Below are 16,866 nucleotides of genomic sequence, written 5' to 3'. Positions count from 1 at the left end.
TTGCTGCTACGTGAATCAAAGATCAGAGGACCAAGACAAGTATGATATATGGGAGGCCAGGCACATCAATCAATATTCACATTATAAAAGGGCTCTAAATGGTCAATTTGATGCGTCTAGCCTTCCGCACATTAAAACGATGCTTGTCTTGCCTTTAATTTGCTCTGTGGCCTGCGGGAAGGAAGACACAATGCCTCCAGTCGCTAAGCGATCATCTGCAGTGAGCACCTCAGACTTCCTGGCCAGTGACAGGCATGCGATGCCACTGAAATGTGAATAAACCATGACTCACGCAAACAGGGCACGTGTCCCCTTGTCTCCTGCACAGAAGGGTTTAGAAACACCAGTCTTGCAGGCTAATGAAAAGGAAAAACCTAAAACCACTGGCCTAGCGCGAACACCTGTACCCTCTGGCAAAGCGTCTAAGGCCGGAGGTATGTATAAGATGCTGTTACGGACTTAATTGCCCCCTGCAGGTCAATGTACAGGACATGGATCTCAGGACAGCTGGGCCATCTCCTCCCGGACAGTGAGGCCTCTGAGGGGCCTGGGTAATTCCTGTCACCGTGGACACTGTGACATGCATTAGTGTGGGAGCAGGGGAGCCTGCCCCTCCCTCCCGAGACTGCACAGTCTGGCTGTTTTGCGGCAGCGGTGAGGTGGGCTGAGTTAAGGAGATGTCGGGAGACTGTGCAGATGAGGCTGGTGGCTGCCTGGTTACCAGGGCAACACCCAAGAGAGTAATGATAATTATTCTAGTTAAAGCCAACGCACTTACTCACCATCATACATTCCTACCTCAAGCTCACACCTTAACAACTTAAAAAAAAAATTACCTGAACAATCCATGTGACTTGAGGGAGATCTAAGCCCCGAGCCGCCACATCCTTCAAAACAGAAGAGAATATGGATTAGGACTGAGTTCTGGAACGATTTTGGGGTCACAGACCCGTTCTAATCCAAGGCGCACCACGAGGGCTCACCCCCACCGATGTATCTGCGCCCGCACAGCTGCTGGTATACAACTCCAGGAAGCCACTGAAGTCCATTTGTGGTTAAAATTCTGATTCAGGGACGAGTTCTATGGGACCTACCAGTGAGGCCGTCACGACCCACGTCACCAGACACCAGCTGCGGGTCGGCCCGAGAGCGTAAACAGGCTGTTATCAGCTGTGCCATGGAAGAACTCTGGAAACTTCTGGGATGCTCCACTATTACGTTTTACCTGAAACCCACTCTACGATGAGTGCATTCACAGGTGACTACACCCCTCCCGTCCCTATCGGCGATGCTGACGACGACGCTTCTAGAAGATCACCCCGAGGCGAACTGCAGAGCACCCTCTGGAGGTGAGCTGCAGAGCACTTTCTGAGGACTCTGCTTAGTAGCCTCCGAGAGCAGCGAGCATCAGGCAGGGGCCTGCCCCTCCTGCCAGCGACATTAGACGCAGGCCAAGGGCAGCCGGGCAGACGAAGGCCATCGAAGCAATGGAGAGCCATTTTCTCTTTTCAGCTGGTCACTACCTGAAGAGCAAAGACTCTCTGGTTTCTGGCCATTCTGGCCGAGTGAGTAGAAAGTGGGAATCTTCTGGTCTCCACCGATCACTTACACTTGGCATTCATCTTCTCGCTAACACTCATAGCGATGATGTCGCCAGCCAACATTGCCAGGCACTCCCTATACGCCGGGCACTGTGGAGCACTTCAGCTGCGTTACCGCAACTGATCCTCAACATAACTGCTATTCCATGGGCGTGTTACATTATGCTGTTCTAACGTCAGAAAAGATGCTGTACCTTCACGTGCTGTGCTGGGGATGCGAAATGGTATAAACCCTTAAAGCAGGAGAGTATCTGGCAAAATTATATATGTACTTTCCCTCTGACCCTACAGCAATCTCACTTCTAGAAATCTACCCACAGGGACACCGGCAAAACACAAGATGACGTAGGTGCAATGCAACGGTATCCTTTTCACCAGCATCCGTAACTGGAGGTCTGGGAGGTACAGGCTGTAAAAACATGGCAACAGCCACCCCATACCACAGAGAAGGATACAGCCACGGAAAGTATGAAGGTTCCTACGTACCAATATGGAGACTCTCGAGTGTGTCTATTTCAAGTGTGTACAGTATGCTTTTGCGTAAGAAATGGGGGAATAAAATATATTCGCTCAAATTTCAAAAAAAAAAAAAAACAAAAAAATTGGAAGGAAAATCCCACCAGCTCACGGAAGCAGCTACCCAGAGAAGGATGAGAACAGGGCAGAGGGGAAACAGATGGAAGCCAGATCCCTCTAATGGCCCTTTGTGACTTTGACTCTGAGGCCGCGTGAATGTTTTGATGCCACGAAAAAGCAAGATGACCAGCTGCCATGCAAGAGGAAGTACAGAGCATCACCTGCCGCCACCAAAACAGAAACGAGACCTCAGGACCCGACCTGACCAGCGTCTAGACCTGAGCGCTAGTTCAGGGGCCACCCGGGGGAGAGGGGAGCAAGTTCACACCGCCGCCAGGGCGCCGCCGGGCAGACCTGGAATGCGGGGCAGCCTCAAGGACAAACGGGCTGGCTTCTGTCCCCAAAATCTTCAGGGGAGAAAAAGGAGGGGTGAAACAAAGCAAGACAAACCCAAAAACCCATTAAACAGATGGACAGACAGAAGATGAAGAGATAAACTAAGAACCAACACCTGGAAGGATGTTCTCAAACGGTCAACCGTGGTCATCTCTAGGCAGAGGGATTCAAGGCGATTTTTACTTTCTTGCGTTTTTCTGTGTCGTCTGTCTTGTTTAACAACGAATATGTACCCCCCCCTTTTTATTTTGAAAAATTCACAGCCGCAGGGAAGAGGGGCGCCGCTCCGTCCCCGCGGACGTCCGCCGGCTGCCGGCTTCGGGCGCCTCTGCTCGCTCCTGGCCTGCGCATGTGCACGGTGTTCAGAACCACCTGAAGGTGCACCGGAAACGCCGCGGCACGTCACCCCTAAACACTCTGGCACGTTTCTCCCAGGTAAAAGGACGTTCTTCTACGGAACCACGACGCCATCATCACACCTGAGAAGTCTACTGTGGAACATCACTTCCTAGCACGCGGTCCGCAGTCAGCCCTCTCCAGCTGCGCCGAGGACGACGCTCAGGGCGGCTTCTCTCCCCCACGCAGGGCTGAGCCACGGACCGCGCAGCTTCATTCTAGCCCTCTAGACTTCCTGCATCTAGAACGCCGCCCCTGTCCTTGACTCACGCAGTGTTTTTTTTGGTAACTGTCAGTTTCAGAGTCCACAGGCGTCTCGAGGAGCATCCCAGCCCCTGCGTTTGTCCTGCTCCTTCCGCACGGCGAGACTGGGGGAGGCATGCTGGCAGAAGCAGGTGTCCGGGCGGCGTGTGCCTCCCAGTGCGGGGCGTGGGGGGCGCGCCAGTGCCTGTCCTGCCCTGGTGGCGCCGCGGCCAGCCCCTAGGCCAGTGTTGCCGCTGGCGCTCTCCACTGTGAAGGCGCCTTTCGCGTTTGTAAATAACAACCCCATGCAAAGTTTCTGCAACAAGCAGATTCAAACGATCGCTCCCTGCATCCCCCGGGCTCAGAGGCAGGACCCGAGGAAGACACCCCCAGCAACATCTAACTCCCCAGAAGGACCACGGGGGCAGGGCGGGATTCGGCAGCCTGTCCTCTGTCACACATGGGGCGGCTGGCTCCCTCTGATCGGGGGCCGGGCCGCATTTATTAAGGGTCAAGCAGGCATTTAATGCACTAAAAGCGCGTCAGCCACCATGAGATGTTTTCAGATGGACCACACGGCCCTGGAAGCGAAGGCTGACATTCCAGAGCGGGTGCCTCTGAGAACACTGTTTAGGGTGCTCTCTGTCTAGAGGCGGCGGGGCTGCTTTCCACGCCAACCACGGCTGGCGTCAGAAACACCGGTGGGCTCCTAAACCTGCTGAGCTCTCGTTATGAAAGGATCTCGTTCCAGTGCTCTGCAGTGTGAGGTGTGTGCAGGCTGTGGGCTGCCACAGTGGGTCACGTGGGCTTCGTGAAACGCTTACTGCGCGTCGGCTCGACAGATTCAATCGAGAAACACAGACAAAGTCTACAGCCATGCCATCCTGAACACGCCCGATCTCGTCTGATCACGGAAGCTAAGCAGGGTCGGGCCTGGTTAGTACTTGGATGGGAGACCACCCAGGAAGGCCAGGTGCCGTAGGTGTAAAAAATAAAAAAATAAGGGATTGTAAACTGACAAGGTTCTTGCAATCTGTGAGGTCAACCAAGGGTTGCCTTGCCTTAAAAAAAAAAAAAAAAAAGAGAGAAGAAAAAACAAAACATAGGGAAAACTAAAACAGCACATGACGTTCGTGAAAATCATTGAGCACAGACACGATGACACGGTGACTTGGGAAGAACGCCAGCAGCCTGTCACTGCGACTGCTCAGGGTCTTCGCTTGGGTGACACAGTCTTCCCCGCCCCCTTACTTCCCGTGGTGGGGTAGGGGAGCTCCCCGACACCAGCCACCGCTCAGCATTAACCCGGCTACTCTTTGAAGTGCTTCCTTCTGCTCCGAGCCCGGGCTCCCACAGAGAATGGGGGAAAGGAACGGTCTTCCTGTCTAGGAACAGAGACAACTGCACTTCGGTATGACTTCAGCAGCTCTCTGAGCCTCAGTTTACCCACCCATAAAACGACTGTAAGACCTACCCGATTTACCTCATGGGGTTATTGTGAAGGCCAGAAGAGACAGTGTATGCAAACAGTGTTTCGAGAATTATAAATCCAATTACTTCACTCATTTCACGATAAAAAACTGGAATGGCGACGATCAGGCAGCGATGCGGAAGCCTGTTCACCGCCCCCCGCTCACTCCCCGTCCCCCGTCCAGGCAGAGGCCCCTGGAGAGGCAGGGCACCCTCCCCGCTCCTGGCTTGTCGTCAGCAGCGGCAGCACCAGTGCAACAGACACGCGACCTGCTAAGACTCGGCCAAGGCCCGGGTCCGCCGCCCTCCTTCGGAACTGAGATCCCGGCCCACTATATCCCTTTAACCTAATTAGGGCAAAAGAATTGCTAAAGTCAGTTCTGAAAGACGCTCAACGGTGCGGCCTTGAAGGCCCTGGGCTCGGCAACTGGCGGCCTCCACGAGACCAAGGAGTGCAGATGGAAGGCAGCTTGCTCAGGTGCCAGCCTGTCAGTTGGATTAAAATGACTCATTTATTTACCCAAGAACCTCACAAAGTGCTTTTACTAACAGAGAGAGGGGGCCTGCCGGCTCTCTGAGCAAGGGACGCAGCAAATTCGCCTCTGCCGCCTTTCTGGCCTGCCAAAAGTCATTATTGCCGTGTGTGGAAAGCCATCAGCGGGGTACGGGCCCCCGTCGTCCGGGTGACAGATTGGGCTGCGTAATCAGAGGAGGAAGGAGAAGCTGTCAGAGGCGAGAGATCTTGGCTGCCGCCGCCAAAAAACTGGCAACATGAGTTAGCGTGACCGAGTCAGCAGCCAGCAATCTCCAAATGATCTTGCCGTTAACGCGAGGAAATAAAGCGGAAAGATAAACTTTACCTAAAAAACATGCCCTAGAGAAAACCGAGAAAGTCCATTTACTCGGGGTTGTGAACTGACATGCTCGTGACTCTCACGGGCCCACTCCTTTGTCTCCTGGCCCCCCGGCACACGGAAACGCCCCGGGAGGAGAGGAAATTAAGAACCGCACAGACAACACTGTACCTTGAGCAAAAAAAGAAAACACGTGAGATGGTGGAGGAAAACGGCACAGGTGACGCGGGGACCTTCAGAGGGACCGCGCGGTGCGTCCCAGAGAGCACGCGGCCCGCACACCGGGGTGGGGCCGGGAAGCGCCTCTCCCTGCCGGGAGGCTGCCGTGCTCTGGTCGTCGGGGACCACGGGGGACAGCCAGGGAGCACCACGCGTACCAGCGGAGGCCGCCTGGAGACGCCGTTTGCTGTCACTCGGTGGCGGGTCTCTATCGGCTCATCGATGCGACGATGGTATTAAAAGCCACGGCGAGGTCTTCACCATGAACAGGAGGAAACGTCCTGGAAATAAACTCTGATTTCTTAGTTCCATCTGGAAAGTGACTGAACTCTCGAGGACGACTCCTTCCTGCTAATCCTTACTGTCTTATTAACTTGGCTGCTTCTTCGATCTAATTTTCTAGAGGACATAAACAGGACATTTCGGAAGCACAAAGACTCTCTTTCCTTCACAAACGGGTGTCTCCTGCCTGACCTCCCTTCTACCTCGGCCTCCATGGCACCATGGTCACGCGTCCTGAGAACGCACAGCTTACTAAGCCCCGTGTCAGGAGCTGAAAGACGACAGGGCATGAAATTAAAAAGTTCCCTGCTTTTAGATGTTTGCAATTAAGATGAAAGAAACAGGTGCACGCACACCCTTAACTGCCCCTAGTAACAGAACAGGTCGCGGGGAGGAAAATGGGGTGCAGGGGGACTGCCTAGCAGTAAAGGAAACGGCGTAATTGTGGGCTTTTGTGTAGTTACACCACAACTCCCAGATTTTCAGGCTTCTGGCCCCTTTAAAAGGACCTTGGGATGATAAATCGAAATGGCAAAAGGAGCGGTGCGAAGGGGGAAAACCCCCACGCGGCAGCTAACGTGATTCCTCTCGATCAGAAGCAGCCAGTTCTCCATCTGCCGTGTCCTGAAGTGGCCCGCATTCCTCATTAACACTAAGGAGGCTCCTGGGGCGCGTTCGCAGGACCTGGCAAGCAACAGGCTGCTTCAAAGGACGCCGAGCGACAGTGCCGCCCCCCCCCAGGCATGATCTATTACAGTGCGTCTCATGCTCCCCGCAGCTCAGACGCCAGAAGCGTCCGGCTAAAGCAAACAAACATGGCAGCCGTAGGAGGCCCACAGAGTGGAGGAGAACTCTGCTCCGGCCTAGAAATAAGGGAGACGAGCCCCCTGTCCCCCGCCCCCCACCCCCGCCCCAGGGCTTCTGCAGTAATCCTCGCCGCAGGGTAAGAACGAGAAGACACTGGGAGGGGACCGGGTGCTGGAAGCGACCTGAACGAGCAAATGGACGTGAACCAAGGGATTTTAGAGACATCAGATTGCGGCGCGCGAGTCTGCTCTCCCCGGGGCACCGGGACCGGCAGGCGTGAAAGGGGGGTGCGCTGTGCTTTGCCAAGTCACCGGTGCTCTTTGTCCAGCTGACATCCCTTGCCCGCAGGTGTCGGCCAGGCCAAACAAGGAAAGTCATCACGTGTTTTGACCCTACTGGGAATTACATTTCAGATAGAATGATCTTTTCTTCCATGAAGAGCAAGAAAAACAACTAAACCAAACCAACCCGAACAAACTGACCCACACACACCTGGAGTTCTGACGCTCAAAGCTCACCGCCGTCTGTAACGTAGTAGCACTGGTACACTAAGAGACTCGACAACTTCCCACCGGGACGAATCCAGTATCTTAAGGGTCAGAGATAGAGGACTGTGTTCTGATCCTAACCCCAACTGCGACACACAGGTTCCCACTGCTTTCTGGCTCAAGGAACACGTGTGCCATTCGCTCCTCAGAGAATGCCACGCGTGTGAAAATGTGGCGGTACGCCCAATGAGCAAGTATATCTTGGCATCTCAGTCTTTAGAAAAGGCACGCACCTGTGGTCCTCAACATCGAGTTCCTTGGGCCCCAATGACCCACACGTTCCATCCACAAACCCTGAGGGCCCACTGCACACTTGCTCTGGGCCGACGCTGGGGCAGAACGGGGAATAACATGGTCCTGCCTCCAAGAGCTTGTCATCTGGTGGGAAGACACCCAGGCTTGCTGTGATGAGTGTTGTGAAGAGATGCAGGGTGGCCAGGAGCGCCACACGGAGAACGGGGGCTCCAGGAGCCCCACTTTCTGAAGAAATGAACTTTTAAGCTGAGACCTAAGTAGGGATCAGTCGAAGTCAGGGCAGGAGTCCCAGGCAGAGGGAATACACGTGCCAAGGCCTCACGGCCACAAAATGCAAGAATGACACATTCGAGGAGCTGAAAAGGGGCCTGAGTAAGGAGCAAGAGGAGAAATGGGGACAGAGACAGGAAGGGGTCCGGTTCCAGGAGGTACTATCGGACACGGAGTTCTGACAAAGTTCTTCGCCACGGAGCTCACTTAGGCTCGTCTTCGCTGCAGACCAGGCGTTAGAGGGTGCTTTCAGAGTAGACACAGGCACGGGACTTGAGGATGGCCTTCCTAAAGGCGTTGCCTCGCACACGGGAACTGGCACACCACGACGAGCACGTGACCAGCCACGCCGTGTGTACACAGCCACACACGAGACACAGCGGCGCCCACCCGCACGCTAGCGTCAGGAACAAAAGGGTCCCTACGAGCCCTGAAGCGGAACGAGCGCAGAAACTGAAGGGGTGGATGTTCCCTCTGCCCCGCGGCCGTTCACGGAATCGCCCCGCTCCTCGTGTGGCTTCCCTATCGTACACGTGGCGATTCTGCAAACCACCACCCGAGACGGCACAGCCAGGGAAGGCGCTGTAACCCTGGGGCGAGCGACAGCTACCGTGACACGAGCCCCGAGAAGGGGCCGCGGGACGTGGGCGTTTTCCGTCTCGAAAGAGCGTGAGCGCCGTGCGGGGGGCGGCGGCCGTCATGGCCGCAGACGACGGAGGCCGAGCGGCAGGGCGAGCGAGACTGCGGACGGCAGCCGGCGACACCCGCCCAGGCGCATCTGCTCCCCTTTACGGAAAGGTGAGCGGAGGCGAGCGGAGCCACTTTGTCGTGGACTTTCTCAGCTCTAATTACTCCCGATAGCTGTAATTTACAAGTTATTGGTGGGTAGAAATCACCAAGATTCACACATTTTCAGACCAACAGCTGTCACTATTAGTGAGCAAATCGCTAAGTCTTCTGCACAGTGGCAGCCGGCTATCCGTGACAAAGTCAGGTGACAAACCAGAAGTGCAAAGGGACCAGCCACACCAAGAGGCCCCTGGTAGACCTGCTCTCAGTGGGGCTGGCCGCAAGTTCAAACGTTGCAATTACCAATCACGGAGGCGTTCGAGCTTCGCGCGGCGCAGAGCGCGATACATACCGTGCAAAGCAGGATGCCCGCCTGGGAAAGGGAGAATTCTTGAAACACGGCAACTCTTTCCTACAGAGACAAGAAGAAAACATCTTACGACCCCGAACGGACTCCAGCGAGGCAGGCTCCGATTCCCACGGCTGTCCCCGGCCCCTTCTGCTGCACCGACCGAGGCACAGAGAGGCCCCGCCAGGAAGGGGGGGAAGCGGAGTCTTCACGTCTCCGCACAGGCCCGGGGCGCCCTGGCCTTCTGCCTACGTCGCACACCTCAGCAAGATGATGCCGCCGTGGGCACATCCTTCGGAAGTGGCCAACCCCAAGGGCAGGGAAGGCCATGGCACACGAGTGACTGAATTTACTCTAAACACGACTTCGTACAGGTGGACTAGAGCAGTGAAGAACAACCAACCTTTCCCACAGAGGAATTTTTTAAAAACTAATTTTTTAAAAGGTGAAAAATTACAAAACCCATGTATTTTAGCCGTAGGAAAATTATGTGTACGTCAAACGGAAACAGTGCAGGCATGCACCACTCAGGGCGCAACGCCAGCACCGTGACCCCGCGACGCCCCCCGGCCCCTTCTCTGCGCGAAACACGCCCAAGCACGAGGCCGGAACGGCGCCGCGCGCCCCCATCGCCTGCTCGCAGACGACTCCTCAGGCCGGTAAATGCCCCACACCCACACGGTCTCCTGTGACGACACGGTGCTTATGGGGGTGACCGGCGCCCCGTCACAGGACCTGAGGTTGTCGCCAACTGTTTACCGCTCCAGACAGCCGTGCCCGACACCTCCGCAGATGAGCGGCTGTGGGCGCCCTACTTGTTCCCGCGGGTAAGTTCCTACAGGCCGCCTCGCTGGGACACGGGGCGCGCCCGCTTAAACGGCCCGGCGCGGCCCCGCGCTGCGAGCGGCTGGGACGCCATGTCCGTCTGTCAGCAACGAAAAAGGAAACGTAACCAGTGACCACAAATCTGGAAAAAGGAAAAGGTGGAGTGTGTCCTTCCCTTCTGGCAGGCCACTGTGTCGCAGAGGTGTGCGCGCCGCACTCCGGTCCTCCGCGTGCACAGGCCGTCGTGTGACTGGCCCCTCACTCGGGGCAGTGGGCAGAAAGCCAGCATGGACGGAAGCCGGCTGCATGCCAGCCGCCGGCCCGCACTCCTCCCGGCAGAGCTTACAACGGGGCACTGGTCACAACAGGCCTGCGAGCAGGCGCTGTCGCCGCCCCTTCCAGGTGGAGACGGAGGCACGGAGAGGCCGGGACACCTGCCCAAGGGATGCGCGCACACGGCCACGGGCTGGGCAGGCACCTGCACCCAGGGAGCCGTGCTCCAGTCGGTGCTCGGACCCTCACAAGGACTGCCGCATTTGTCACTTGCTGCCTGGTCTCTATGAGGACGTTTGTAATGGTTGCATTGTAGAATCGAAATCAGAAGCGTTCGTGAAAGCCGAATCGCCTTAAACACCAAATATGACGTAGTCAGATTTGGGGTGAGAAAACCTAACCAGCTCCTCACCCCAATGATCAGGCAGCAACCTCCTCGAATGGCGACTTCCCTCCGGTGCCACGGACTTGGCTGCGGTCATGCCAACCACTTAGGGAGACCACAGGTCACGTGGAACAGTGGCCAGCATAAGACACCAGGAACAAGTGACTGTGACTGCCTTAGCTTAGTGTGGAACAGGACACTCGACCTCAGCATTCACGAAATGAACCTTCCCGTCTTCTACCCATTTCTGGAGGAGACTGTGAAGGCGGCTTCAGGAACAAAACGACGTAAGTGAAACACCAACAATTATTAAACTAGCAGTGGCACCTAACGTTCACGGAGCACTGCTACGTGCCAGGCCCCGTGCTGAGCGCTTTATCTGTACTGACTCAAATGAGCATCACAACCACCCCAGAAACAACGTACTGTCATTAGCTCCACTTTAGAGACATGGAAACTGAGGCACGGAGAGGCGAGATGCTTTCGTGAGGCCGCACGGCCGGCAGGTGGCAGAACCACGACTAGAACACAAGCAGTCTGCCCCCCGCCACAAGCACCTGCCAGAGGCCATCCTAGTACAACGGGAGTTGGAGACTGTTTAACGACAGAATCTTCTGTACGCCCTGTTTGAATTCCCAGACCTCCGAGACTACACCCAGCTCCTCCGCCTCCCTCAGACCTACCCTGCAGGACGCCTCTGGTGAAAACACCCCAGAGAATTAGTAAACTAAGTTAAAAAAAAAATCATAAATGGTATCACATTATGAAATCGACCACCTCAACTGAATCAGGGGTCTGGAAGGGAAAAACCAACTTTATATAATCTTGTAGCAAGTAAGAAGCTGTGACCTTGAGTGACCTTCAGCATCCACTTTTCTGAGCCTCCATTTCCAGAATTATTAAAACAGAAAAGTAAAAACAAAAAGTGGGATTGGGCTTGATAACCTTTTTAATGCACCTTTCAATAAAAACATTGATTTGTTTAAGCTGGTTCCGTTCGCTCTCATTCGGATTTCTGGCTTCCTTTTGCTCTAATTTTCGAGGCTGCCTGGGAACCTCTCCTTGAGGACAAGATGGCCCTTGTCCCCAGGCTCGGGCCGTCCTCCCTTCCACGGCTCCAGCACGCTCCAGCCCGGCTCCCTGCATGGACGGCCTACGGGCCAGCAGTGGCCGAGCCCACGCAGCCCGCTCCCAGCGTAAGGATGGCGTCACACTCCGCTTGCTGAACAAAAGCAGCGCGCAGAGCCGAGGCAGGACCCAGGCCCCGCGGCACGCACGACCCTCTCACAACCAAAAGTGTCGAGAGAGAAGCGCTGCTCTTGTTGACAGTGACAGCAGCCACGCTCAGCGGTGCCATATGGGATCCACAATTTAGCTCCATTAATGCTCTTAATTTGAAGACATCAAGCCCTAATTACACACTGGGTACTAAAAAGGCAAAAGCCTTCCCTGGTGCCAGCTACTCAGTGGTACTCTGTTGCCCTAACAGCTGGCCGAGGTAGACGCAGGCCAAGTGGGCCTGCGAGCCCCCAGCTCGGGGAGCGCGAGCGGACGGGAACAATAGGCTCCCGCGTCACATAAGCAGGGCGGCAGGACCGGCGTCCAGGTCCGGCGGGTCGCCCGCAGCAGGCTTATCCTTCCTGCGCCGGGCGAAGCCTGCCAAGGAAGCTCTCTGACCCTGGAGGACGAGTTCGAGTGCGCGGGGTCTTGGCTCCTGGGGAGTGCGTGCTGCTCACCTCCTGCTCCAGGCCCCCGTGCAGCCGCAGGAACTTCAACTGCGTGGAGCCGGGGGGTAAGGGCGCTGCGGCCAGGGCCTCCGGGCGGGGCAGCAGGGTCTGGACGAAGAGGGTGTAGTAGAACTCCACGAGCTCGCAGCTCGGGAAGAAGATGATCATCTTCTGGTCCTCTGCGAACTGCGTTGGCGCCGGGGTAGAAAGCAACCACACGTGTTAGGGTCAGGTGACAGCAAGACGAGCATCTCTCTAAGACACGGCCACGTTGGTCCCGTAGGAAACACACGGGACTGATGGCTTCAAATTACTAAACAAAAAACAAACAAACACACACCACCACCCAGCAACACAGATGCGCCACGCTACAAAGAACGTCGGACAGGAAAAGGGCGGCGGTGCGGCCTTGAGCGGGACCCCCACTCCGGGCTCACCACGCACAACCCTCGTCCGCAGGAAACCCTGGAGCCTCATTCTCATGCTTTCCCGCTCCTTCCCCAGGGACCAGAGAAAGTTATGAGGTGACTCCAGCGAACGAATACACAAATGCTAGGAATCTCCCCAAAACCCAAGCACCGGCCCCCAGAGCTGCCCCACGTCCAGCACGTGTCTGCCACCTGCGATGCGCCCAGCCCCGGCGTCAGTCCCAGGAAAGATGCTTAAGGCAGATCCCAAGCCGAACACACTGGCCGTCACTGCCCTCTGATTCTCTCCCACGGCCCCGGACCACGGGCTGACACGTGTGAGGGCCACGCTCGCACACACGCCCTGGCTGGACAACGCGTGCGTCTCCACGCAGCTACCTGCGCCCTCCACCGCGCCAGGCCCAGACCCCAGTCCTACCGCGCACTTCTGCAGGATGAAGGCCACCAGGGAGACCAGCCTCAGTTTGCTGGGAACCAAGGTCACGTACTGATCGAGACCCTCTGGTATGGCGAAGCTGTCCAACTTGTCGCCGGTTTGCGGAGCGGAGACGTCGAGAGCTCCTCCGCCCTCTGGGTTAGACAGAGCGGGGCCTTCCTCCGCGACAGAAATACTGACCGGGTTGTTCAGACTGACATCGGCGAGCCGGGCCACACCTTGGACAGAAAGGGAAAGCAGCGGCAGATGGCATGCGCGTGCCACGGACTGGCCAGGCAGGCGCCCCACGCCGCCACGTGCCAGGCGAACCGGGAAACTCCCGACGGATGTCGCCCACGCCAGCGCTGACCTGCCTGTCAGTCTGGGGGACGGGCCCCCCTGGTTCCTTCCCACGGCCCTACGCCCCATCTGCCCCAGCGTTTCTCAACTCAGACCTGTGGCAGACCGCTGAACGCGATGCCGACAGATGGCTGCCCCCCTCCCAGAGGGTTCTGCGGTCAAACAAGTCATGGAAACCCTGATAAAAAGGCTTCGTGGGGCTTACAGGCCTTCTCAGGACCTTTACTGTGTGGGGCACACCATGAATCTCCGAGCAGGTGATGTGGGGCGTTTCTCCCAAACTTCTGGAGCACAGAACCCCTCTTCCACAGATTATCTCGTAACGTCACTGTTACGGAGGACACACTCAGAACGGCTGACGAGTCACACGCACGACGTCTGGTGCGTGGGCGCCGTGGGCAGCCGGGAGAACAGGGAAACCAGACAGACGAGCACGCAAGTTGTGCTGTCGCGCAAACGAGGACCCCTGCGTGGGTGACTCGTGGGGAGAGACGCGGCTTTCCCGAGCCCCGGGGTGCCCGTCTACGAGAGAGCGCCAAGTTCCCCTCTCGCGAGAAAACGCAAATGGCTTAAAGATGACCTATTTTCGGGTTCGCTGTACTTGAGGAGAGAGGCAGGGTGACCATGCTAAAAAGTGCCCTGGGGTCAGAGGTCACCGCTGTCGGCACCAGAGCCCTGCTCCCAGGTGGGCTGTGATCAGTGAGGACGTCACGAGACCACACAGCAGACCACACGGCGGACAGAGTCAGCCTTTCTCCTCCTCTCTGCCCTGACGTGAGCGCCGGCAGCTCCGTCCCCGCGGTGGCTCTGGATCGGGGACTTGCCCTCTCCCCCTCTGTCCGTGCCCTGGGGTCACAGCAGAGTGCTGGAAGAGGGGGCTGGTGCAGGACTCGGGGTCTGGGAAGAGGTCCGCTGAGACGCCCCCTCCCCGTGTGGCGCACACGCCCAGGCGGCCGCCCCCCGCCAGACGCGGAACACAGGGCGCCCCGCAACCCACCGTCCGTGAGCGTTGCCGACAGCAGGACGTTCTGCCGCTCCGGGCCCTCGGCGTTGACCGCATTGAGAATCGCTGTGATGTCCTTCTCAAAGCCCAGGTCCAGGAGCCTGCGGTGCGGAGAGAAGGCGTTCCCAGCGACATGGAGAAGGAATGGGACGCCAAGGGGCCTCAGAGCTGGGCGGGGCGCGGACAGCGAAGCGGCCCCCTCCCGGGCCCCTCCCGCTTTCGTGCTTCCAGACGAGGCTCACCTGTCGGCTTCGTCCAAAATCAGCCACTGGATCCGGCTGAAGTGAATGTTCTTTGTGGATTTTATGTGATCCACGAGCCGCCCAGGAGTTGAGATAAGGATATTTATTCCCTTGCGGAGTCTGTTTGAAATTACACATTGCAAAAAAAAAAAAAAAGGAAATCAAATGGAGCTGTAGCAATAGAAAACACAGGAAAAAGGCATGTCGACCGTCAACATGCCACTGCCTGACAAGTGGACACGAAGATGTACGTGAGTTTTACTTTTTCTCTGAAGTTTCTTTCTCTCCTCTAGGATATAATTGTTAAGATTTGAAAGTATTTTAAAATCATAAAACCTTAACTTTGAAAGAAACCTTTATGATGCCTTTTACCTGACCCACAGGTCCTTTCTAGAACATTCCAGATGCGTGGTCACCTTTCCTGTTCTTGGAAGCGTCTACGCCAGGTATCCTCTTATCAGAATGAGTTCTCCCAGAATGTTTTTCCTTATACTGAACTCTTACTGTAATTTCCTATAATGGGCCTAGCTTTGCCCCATACACTAGATAGAATAAATCTAATTTCTGACTACCCAAACATCCTTTATCCCATTATTCCATAGTAAGAAAAGTCTCCCATTTTTAGCTGAGTATATTTTTTAGCTTCCTTTGCAGTTAAGCATGATCATGGGCCTACGTTCTAGGATTAGGAGAAAAGGATAATGAATATTCGCAAATCCCCCAAGTACCTTCAGGGGGAGGAGGTATGATTATCTTTGTTCCTGCAGCAAGGAAACTAGGTGTAATGGCTGGATCTCCAGCAACCTTCTAAGACTAGGAGGTAGCCTGGAAAACGGCAGCCTCCCTGAGTGGCACATGAGGACGGGAGGAGCCTGGGTCCTGACACTGGAGCACCGTGCCGGTCCTGCATGGGCGACCTCGGCCTTCTTTCACACGTGGAAGAAAACTCCCACGTTGTCTGTGCTCCGCTGTCTGCCGCCCTTGCTGTTTCCCGCAGAATCTAATCCCAACCAACACTTTTATCTTTCGAGTTTAATATTTACTTTTCAGTTACAAACCACACATAGTTGGGTGTTACTACTATGCATTAAGCTCTAATACACTGAAAACGGTTTAAAAAGAATGCAGACAATTTGGGATTAACTCGTTGCAACAAGTAATACAGAATTAGGTTTTAATATAGAATTAGGAATCGATGTTTTGAGGTGTAAAAAGCAAGAAGCAAAGAATTATGTGAGCTTATGGTCTTGTTTTTGTGAAAAACAACAAATCCTCCAACTCCCAAGGTACCCCCACAAGGGAGCCACCGGGGGGACTGCGGGAACTGGGAGGGAGTTAATTAAGAAGGCGACGCCCACACAAGAAAGGAGCCCCATGTAGGCCCGACAATATTTTGCAAAGCAGCCCTGTCTGGAGGCGACTGCTCCCCGCTGACTCGGTCTGTCCTTACGCATGAGCAGGAAGCGGAGCCTGGGACGAGGCTCTCCCCAGGTGCGGCAGGAGCAAGTCTTACTGAACGGGAAGGCAGGACACACAGGTTCAGGAAGGAATCCACACAACGGACGTCCCCTACCTGGCTTTTTCCGATTTCCTCTTCTCGCCTCCCATTAGCACTCCAGGCACAATCCAAGTGAACGGCTGCGGACAGACAGACCAGTCAACGCGAAGCCCCTTGCTGCAGAGACTGACTTGAGACTCCCTTCCTCACGGGAGCTGGGGGGGGGGGGGGGGACGGCTCAGGCTCCTCACTGTATGGATATTGTGCGGCCAGCACTCCGAGGTATTGCCACGCCCGTGGTCACTAGCAGCAGTACTCGACTAGAGCTAAACAGCAAGCTTCCGACCCTCAGGGAGAACCGGGAGCTTTCTGCATGATTCAGGTAGCAACTCTGCCTTTCTCGGTGGAGCCTGAATTACAAACCCATTGCGGGTAAGTCTACTGCCTTTCTCTTTTGCTCTTTTTGGTTAAAACAAAACCCAAGCACAACCCTCCCCACTCGCACTCCTGATGGAAGGAAAGGACAGATTCTTCTCTTCTCAATTAGAATTGACATTCGATATGACTCTACATTGGTTTCAGGTGCATGGCATGGCGCTTAGACATTTCTATAATTTACAAAGCGAGGGTAGATCGACTCGCTGTAAGCCAGTGG

The 16,866-nt window shown here is 55.6% G+C and overlaps 1 protein-coding gene and 1 pseudogene across 1 annotated transcript in view; one reads left to right on the top strand and one right to left on the bottom strand.

Annotated features, from left to right (window-relative positions):
• DDX31 (DEAD-box helicase 31) overlaps window positions 1-16,866 on the bottom strand; it is a 64,081-nt gene that overhangs the window by 32,352 nt on the left and 14,863 nt on the right. The window contains exons 9-15 of the mRNA XM_016133889.2: window positions 16,287-16,351; window positions 14,714-14,833; window positions 14,466-14,572; window positions 13,112-13,347; window positions 12,275-12,451; window positions 9,059-9,118; window positions 837-887 (exon numbers count right to left, since the gene is read on the bottom strand). Coding sequence (XP_015989375.2) covers window positions 837-887; window positions 9,059-9,118; window positions 12,275-12,451; window positions 13,112-13,347; window positions 14,466-14,572; window positions 14,714-14,833; window positions 16,287-16,351 — 816 coding nt within the window. The remainder of the gene's footprint in view (window positions 1-836; window positions 888-9,058; window positions 9,119-12,274; window positions 12,452-13,111; window positions 13,348-14,465; window positions 14,573-14,713; window positions 14,834-16,286; window positions 16,352-16,866) is intronic.
• On the top strand, window positions 4,079-4,197 carry LOC118600959 (annotated as a pseudogene).

The sequence above is a fragment of the Rousettus aegyptiacus genome, unplaced genomic scaffold, assembly GCF_014176215.1.
Source record: "Rousettus aegyptiacus isolate mRouAeg1 unplaced genomic scaffold, mRouAeg1.p scaffold_m13_p_3, whole genome shotgun sequence".
In the NCBI taxonomy this organism is placed as follows: domain Eukaryota; kingdom Metazoa; phylum Chordata; class Mammalia; order Chiroptera; family Pteropodidae; genus Rousettus; species Rousettus aegyptiacus.
Note: the sequence above shows the minus strand (reverse complement) of the source record. Positions and strands in the feature narration are given on the sequence as shown.